Below are 8537 nucleotides of genomic sequence, written 5' to 3' on the forward strand. Positions count from 1 at the left end.
AACTCACACACCACACTTTGAAATCATCACAGCCATGAGCAAAGCACCCAAGAACACTAACCCAAAGGCCAGAACCCCAAAATCTGAAAATGCAACCCCTAGGTCACACTGTCTGGCCCACATCAAATCATGGCCAAACTTGCAAAACTCACACACCACACTTTGAAATCATCACAGCCATGAGCAAAGCACCCAAGAACACTAACCCAAAGGCCAGAACCCCAAAATCTGAAAATGCAACCCCTAGGTCACACTGTCTGGCCCACATCAAATCATGGCCAAACTTTTAAAACTCACACACCACACTTTGAAAACATCACAGCCATGAGCAAACCAAACCACCACCCCACAGAAAAAGCATGGTCTCACCCCACAAGAAGAAGGTAAAAATCCATCCACCTACCTGTAGAGAAATTCCTGATGGCAGGTCTTGATCCGAAGTGTACAGTACAGTCCAACGGCAGAAAGCCAGAACAAGTCCAAAGGCAGAAAGCCAGGAAAAGTCCAAACCTCTACAGTACTGGAATAAAGAGTTAGAGTGCAGAAGCAACTCTTCCTCTCCAGTCCACAAGGCCAGACAAAGGAGCAGATCAATGGAAGCCGGCTTTTGTTTCTGAAGCCAGGCCACCCCCCCAATTTCGTTAGCCAATCCAGATGATCAGCTTGATTTCTCAAGCCAATCACTGCTGCTAACGAAATTCAAAATTCGCGCCAAAGCTAACCCCTAACCCAGCCCCCTTAGCTTTCCGTTAGCCCTGGAAAGCCTATAGCTGCACTTTGCAACATTTGAATTTCGCGCCGAAATGAATTTCGTAACCCGAAAAATATTTCGTAACCCGAAACAGTTTTTTCCAATCCAAGTTTTTTGTAACCCGGAAATTTCGTAACCCGATCATTTCGTATCCCGAGGCACCAGTGTATGTTGTTCTTGTCTTTAAAACAGGGAAGTAGAATGAGTTCTTTTGTATTTTCTTTCTTTTAAGCCAACTTTCTCTTATTTGTATTAATAATTTTTGATAAATCTTTATTATATTTACCAGAATTTCAGGCTGAGAAATCTAATCTGAATTTGTTCTCATTTCCAGAATCTTATAAATAAACATGTAAACGTACCTCATGATCCATATATAACAATCAATGCTTCATTTTGGTCACCTTACATTGAACTACTTCTGCGATATGGGATTGCATTAAGACATCCAGAAGATCCTAACCGAATACGCCTAGAAAATTTTTATGATTAGCAAGATGTATTAAGACCAAGCCATCACCTGGTCAGTAAAATAAAATAACAAGAAGGGGTATAAACATTTTCTTGTTCCTCAGAAAATATTAATTACTGATGTTTTATATCTTTCATGCAGGTTCTTGACATTGTTTCTGTAAAGTAAAACTGCAGAACTCATTTTAGCGTGAGATTTGAAAACTGCTTCTAATGTTGCTTTTAATAACTATTCTGAAATCTGTTGAGACTGTTAAAAGATCAGCTCAGATTAAAGGACTATTTTAGACCTGTGATTTATTTGGCTTTTGTTTTCCAAATGTTTGAACTGTCTGATGTTTTATGGCATGAGCATAAAAGCAAACAGTATTTCTTCCTGGGATTGCATGCTGAGAACATAACAGATTGATTGATTGATTGATTGATTGACTGATTTGCTTCAAAGTCTCTCCTTCCCACATTTGTGGGAAGCGGAGACAAGAGAAATGGGAGATATTTAAGGTTGTGGACATTTACCCTCTTTCTGACCCTTTCCCTTCCTAAACCTACTGACTGGTAAGCATTGTTATTGCCATATCATTGGAAATGGGCCCCTTTGAAAATGTTAGGAACACAATTATTATAGGTATGCCTCTTAAATCACCTATATAGAAAAGAGTGGAACCTCGCCTTACGTGGGGGATCCGTTTGGGACCCACACCCCCGCGTAGGCGAATTCTGCTTATGCTCAAGCCCCATTAGAATGAATGGGGCTCGTGCATGCAGTGGTGTAGTGTGCGCGTGCAGCGGCCACACGCACCATAGACAACATTACAGTGCGGCTTCTGTGGAAGCCATATATGGCGTGCCAGCATATGGAGCGGGCACACTGTATTTTTGAAAATCAGAGAACTTCTGGACTGCTTCCAGATCAATCCAATTCCAGATTCTTCGATGAATAACACTGTAGTTCCCTTTTCATCATACCTATGATTTAAAATGTTTGACTTCCTGATATGCTGTACACATCCATATATTTGATTACAGAGTCACTAGGCTTGGTGTGTTATATAATGAGACTAAAACAAAGACCATAATAAGGTTTTGGACCTAGTCGTGATGTTACCACCCAAACAAACACTGTTTTAAAATGCATACATATAGGCCAGTTTTGATCAAATGTGATATTGGACCTTTTCCAATTCAGCATTTTCATGCAAGGTTGAGACAGCTAGCAAACTTGGACTTTTGCATAGAACATGGTGTGAAACAAATTTTAAGAATTGTGGGTGCCACCAGTCAAACTACTTTTTCATTCAAATCATGTCCAAAATCATCAATATCTACCTAGGTAACACTGGATAAATTTCCTAGTATTATAGATTTACAGTACTCTATAATATATGGCACATTTATTTATTAATTCAATTTATATCCTGCCTTTCTCCCACCAAGTTCAGACTTTAGACACTGAGTATGGAGAGTCATATTATACACACTATCAAAAATGTGTGTTTGTCAGAACTAAAAATGCTTACACATAGCTTGGCTTTCTTCTTAGAACCATAATATTCCTTTTTTGGTTCAGAGTAAAAAATGTTCCGTGACACAATAAAACTGAAGGAATAGCTGTTACTGCTAAATGGCTACTTTTTCTTGTCCCCAACAGAAATTACTTGCATCATACCACTGTTGGCCATATTGGTTGGGGGATGATGGTGTTTACAGTACAATATAACTGACGAATGGTACATAGAATAATAGTGTTGGAAACGACTATCCATCCCAGCCCATCGCAACTAGAGGAATCCACTAGTAAAAAAAAGACCTTGCAGAAATGCAATCTAATGTCTGTTTAAAAGCTTCTAACAGAATTTCCCACTTTCCAAGATAGTCTGTTCCACTGTTGAACAGTTCTTACTGTCAGGAAGTTCTTCCTAATGTTTAGTTGGCATGTCCTTGTAATTTGAATCTATTGTTTGGGATCTACCCTCTCAGACAGATGAAGACAAGGTCACTCCATTTTCTGCATGACGGCCCTTCAGGTATTTAAAGATTAGTAGCTTAATCACTTTTGAATCTTCTTCTTTCAAGGCTAAACATACGCATGTCTCTCAACCATTCCCCACAAAATTAGGTTTCTAGATCTTCTATCATCTTGTTTCCCTCCTTTGAACATATTCCAGCTTGTCAGTCCTTAACCTGTGGCACCCGCAACTAGAAACAGTATTCCAGGTGAGATACAACCACAGCAGACTAGAGTGGTACTATTACTTCAAAAACAAAAATGACCATGGAAAATCTACATACATTCAGTCTAGACAATGAGGAAATCGTAATAGTTAAAGAGTTCCTGTACCTTGGAACAAACATTGTTCAGAATGGAGACTGCTGTCAAGAAATCCAAAGACGACTAAGTATGAGAAGGGCAATGATGAAAGAACTAGACAAGATACAAAAGAGAAAAAGCATACAACTGAGCACTAAAATCAGGAGCTTTAAGCCATTGTATTCCCCATCACTATGTATGGATTTGAAAGCTGGACAGTAAAGAAAGTAGATAAGAAAATCAATTCATTTGCATTGTACTGTTGGAGAAGAGTGCTGAGGATACCGCAAACAGCCAAAAAGACAAATGACTTCATGAATGGATGAAGTCTAAAATCTCCCTGGAAGCCAAGGTGTCAAAACAGGCTGGCCACATTATGATACCACATTAGAAAAGACAATGCTAGGAAAGACAGAGGGCAGTAGAAACAAGGAAGACCTCATGCTAGATGGATAGACTCAGAGAGGTCATGGGTCTGAGTTTTCAGGACCTAAGCAGAGCAGTGAAGAACGGCATCTTGGAGCTGTCTCATCCACAGGGTCACAGTGAATTGGGGTCACCTTGAGGGCAGTTAACAAAAACATTATCTTCTTTGATCTGGACACTATTCTCTTTAGCCTAGAATTGCATTGGTGTTTTTTTCCAGCTGCATCACACTGTTGACTCATGTTTAGCTTGTGGTGTACCAGGACACATTGCCCCTTTTTACACGTACCACTGTCAAGCCAGTTATTGTTCATCTTACCACTGTCAAGCCAGTTATTGTGCATCTGATTTTTCTGTCTAAATATATTACCTTACATTCATTCCTGTTAATTTTGTTTATTCTAGTCCAGCTCTCCAAATCGCGTTGTCTTGAATCATGTTCCTATCTTCTGAAGTACTAGCTAGTCCTCCACATTTATTGTCATTTGATGAGCATACCTTCTGTTCCATCATCCAAGTCACTTATAAAGATGTTGAACAAAATTTGACATAGGACATAACTTTGTGACACTCAGTTATCACATCTGTCCTGATTTACAGGTAATGATTGATGAACAATATTTGGGTTCAACCTGTAAGTCAATTGCAAATCCATCTAACAGTATCATCGATTTGTCTGGGGGAATCTTGGAAACCTTGTCAAAAATCTTGCGGAAAGAGTGGACAACTGTCAGGATTTGAAAGCTCATTGATCCCAAGGGGAACATGGAGGTCTACCATTGCCTCAAAAAACAAACAAACAAAAACAACAATTTTTTTACAAAACAATTTTGGCCCCGGATGCCTCTCCTTGCTTACAAGAGACTATGCAGGCAATATTTTCAGTCCCCAGGCCATTTTGTGCCCAGGAAAATTGTTTCTTTTATAACAAGAAGTGACTTCATAATTTTTGGAAAGAATAATTTCCCCCAATCTCAGTCAACAGGACTATATAGTGACTACAGTGAGCCCATGCCATATGCAGGCTCGTTATAGGCGGCTTTCAGCTTATGCTGAAGCCGCCAAGGAAATGGGAGAATGGTGTGTGCACCCACGGTGTGTGTGCACGGCCGTGTGGCGAGCACAAGCCCCATTATATCCAATGGGGCTCGAACATACGCGCTTTTTGCTTTACGCGGGGGAGTCTGGAATAGATCCCCCACATAAAACAAAGGCCCACTGTATATACTCTTGGAAAGCACAAGAATCCAAATTACTAATTCATATTGGTGCAATCAGAACATTTGAATTTGAATCAAATTAGAATTTGAAAAACTGGATTGCAGATTGGGTTATAAATTTTTATTTTTTTAAAAAAACCAATGTAACATAATAGGGCAGACATTCAGATAAACATTTCCCCTATATCTAAAAACATAGGAAGAACCCAAAAGGACTGGGGGGGGGGGGGACCACCACCTGCCAAAACCAAAAAGAACAAAAACGGAAATAATGGCTTCCATCACACCTGACTATGGTTCTTTTACCCTATGTTATCTAACTCTTTAACTTGTTCTAAGATTTATATAATACTACTTGTTGTTGTGTGCCTTCAAGTTGTTTTCTTGACAAGATTAGTTCAGAAGAGGTTTGCCATTGCCTTCCCCTGAGGGCTGAGAGCCTGTGACCTGCCCAAAGTCACCCAGTGGGTATCATGGCTGAGCTGGGAATCAAACCCTGGTCTCCAGAGTCATAGTTCAACACAAACCACTATGTTATGTTGGCTCATAATAACTTATAGTAATCTAATTTAATTTTTTATCAAAGATATAGCCAGGTTAATCTGTAGAATCAGTATGTAGAGAGACCTTGTAGCACTTTTGAGACTAACTGAAAGACCAAAGTTAGCAGCATGAACTTTCCTAGATTTAAGTTGTAGACAAAAGTTCATGTAGACATAAGTTTTAGACAATTGGCTTACAAATGGTTAGTTCTACTTAACTATGGGAAGAGCTCAAGATTCCTCAGTTTCTGCTCAGGGAAGCTTAATAAAAGAAACAGGTCAATAATAACAAAAGACATGCTGTTCAAAGGATGTGAAAGTGGCAATATATTAACATTTTATCAATATCTTGAATGGGACTTCACTTTGCACACTAAAGTGGAGTCTTATAAAGCACAAGACATGTATTGATTCATTTCAAATGTAACAGCTAACCATGGTTTGTCAGTACTAGCATGGAGAAGATCCATTTTCCTCTGTGCATAAGAGAAAATTATTAGTAGACCAGATTTTAAAAATGAAGATACCATTTGAGCAACATAAGGTTAAATGGAATGTTGGAGTTAATCTGGTCCAGCTTTCTGCTCTATGCAGGCTTTGCAGTACAGCATCCCTGGTAGACCGTCTAACCTCTGCTTGAATATCTACCCAAAGGTGAACCTGCCACCTCCTCAGGCAGGTTGGTTAGTTGCTAAACAGCTGTCTCAAGCTGTATAGAAGCACTGTTTTTGTACTACAGTTCAAAGCAGCTCCTTGATTATATGGCATAGTTTTGACATTGCATGAAGCTGATAAGATTTCCCTCCCCTCCAAATTCCACATAACCAAATATAATTCTGAATCTAAATCTACTGATTGTGTGCAATCCAACAAACGATAGTTTGCTCAAACCACAGAGTATCTGTTAAACATGATTTCAACCACAGTTGGATCTGGGCTTACTAAGCTGGGAACAAACTACAGTTTTCTGCATTTGGATGCAAAGTAAAATTATTAGCTTATCCAAATGCAAGTAAACATACACTCATTTTAGCTGTAATGTAGGATCAAAACCTGAACCTGTTTAATCTTAAAGAAGTCAGTAGTTTAACTTCAGCATAGAAAATGTGATTGAGTTCACCAAACACTTTTTGTGTATTTTTCATTTTCCCCCCATTATGTCTTATGTTGAAGCTGTGCTTTCCTGCATCACACGTACGTGATAAAAGTCTCGCAGTGAAAAATATTAAAAATATACACTCTAACACAGCTGGTTCTTAAGGAACAGCTCCTTCCACCAATACAAAGTCCTTTTTCTTTCTTGCAGACTGCTGTAAACACCTGGCTATACGTTGAGGAAGCCCAAGCTGTCAAGGGGAAAAGTGAATTTTTACCAGAATCTGGTTATTTAAACAAGATGTTTTAGTCCTTTCTTTTTCCTAAATGTATTAAATTCTCAGTCTCAATCTATTTAGGAACAAACCAATTTGGATAGCAAATTTGAATCCTGACTTATTGCTCTTGTCTTTCCTATGAAGTTCACCAGGCAGCTTTGACCAGTTCACTGTCAGTGAAGCTAACCTACCCCAGTGGGCTTTCATGGCGCTGAATCATGGCTCTGAGCCCATCAGATGGAAAGCAGGCTGGGAATGTAGCAGAGACATGCTGTGGGCATTCATGTGCAGGAAGCACAGTCTGGGTTGATTTGTGTGAGTGGAAACAGCAGAGCTGAATTCAGAACTGAGCATGAAATAAAACATCTTTGCTAGCCTTTCTCAAGAGGGAAAAGTTCTTCATTCTTTAACAATAGGAGCAGAGAATGGATTAATGTAACAGCTAAACATGATTTCAAGAGAAAGTTATATACTGAACCTTTGGGTCAGTACAAGTCTATTGGGACTACATTCATTTTTTATGTGACCCTAACTGTCTATTTCCGTAGCTGATCATTACAGGCTTTGTTTTGTGATTTGGGTGCTTATTTTCAGTATAGAAAGTCACTGTTTTAAGTCACTGCATCTTTCCTCCTCCTCCTTTCTATAATCTCAAGCAACTTCAACATTCTGCCTTATTTCAAATTGTTTCCAGGTTAAACAATGAACATTCCAAGGCACCTCAGCAGTGCAGAACTCCCCGTAATTATAATCAGCATAGTTACAAAAAGTTCTTTGTTCTGTAAAAGTTTTAAAATTCTGGATTTTACAAAATTTATTATGTCAAATGAAACTGAATCCTGCCTTCTCTTTTTGGCAACCAGTACTCTTTGCAGGTGCTTCCAAATGAGCTTTAGGATTATAGTAAGCCAAGAAAAATGTAATTTTGGTGGTATTTCTATTGTAATTTAGAACTCATTTAAATGACTTGCTGGAAGCTGTTCCTTGCAGACATACTTTCAATGCAAATTAATCTAGATGGCTGTTTCAGGATCCTTGATAAATATGAGTGGCAACTTGAGACCTTTACTATTTATAATAAATCGTTTCCTCTTCAATCAGTTTCTCATGTTTCTCCAGTCTTTTGCTAAAGAAACACAGGGGAATTCTGGTTGGTTGGCAAGGAGGTAAGCTGTTCGCCATTTGGTGAAATGATCGTCCAGCAGCATCATTGCCAAAATTCTAAATAAGCCACAAGAAATTCAAGTTCAGAAAAACAACCCCATTATTAAAATGGAATTGATACCTACCAGGACACTTATTTTACCTATGCCTTACTTCTTCTCTACTAGCTACTTTGTGTGTGTATGGCTTTTGCAAAATTTATAAATTCTGTGTGTCTATATATCATAACACAGCTAAACTATAAGTATTATTAACATATCATATTACTCTTGTGTGTATGTA

General features: G+C 38.7%; 1 protein-coding gene across 1 annotated transcript in view; it reads left to right on the forward strand.

The window, feature by feature from the left end:
* The window catches only part of CENPK (centromere protein K), a 33587-nt gene extending 32232 nt beyond the window's left edge, over nucleotides 1-1355 (forward strand). The window contains exon 10 of the mRNA XM_089495147.1: nucleotides 1086-1355. Coding sequence (XP_089351273.1) covers nucleotides 1086-1244 — 159 coding nt within the window. The 3' untranslated portion in view covers nucleotides 1245-1355. The remainder of the gene's footprint in view (nucleotides 1-1085) is intronic.
* Nucleotides 1356-8537: the final 7182 nt, after the last annotated feature.

This window comes from Sceloporus occidentalis, unplaced genomic scaffold (assembly GCF_023333645.1).
Source record: "Sceloporus occidentalis isolate IW3139 unplaced genomic scaffold, rSceOcc1.0.p SCAF_1, whole genome shotgun sequence".
Lineage (NCBI taxonomy): Eukaryota > Metazoa > Chordata > Lepidosauria > Squamata > Phrynosomatidae > Sceloporus > Sceloporus occidentalis.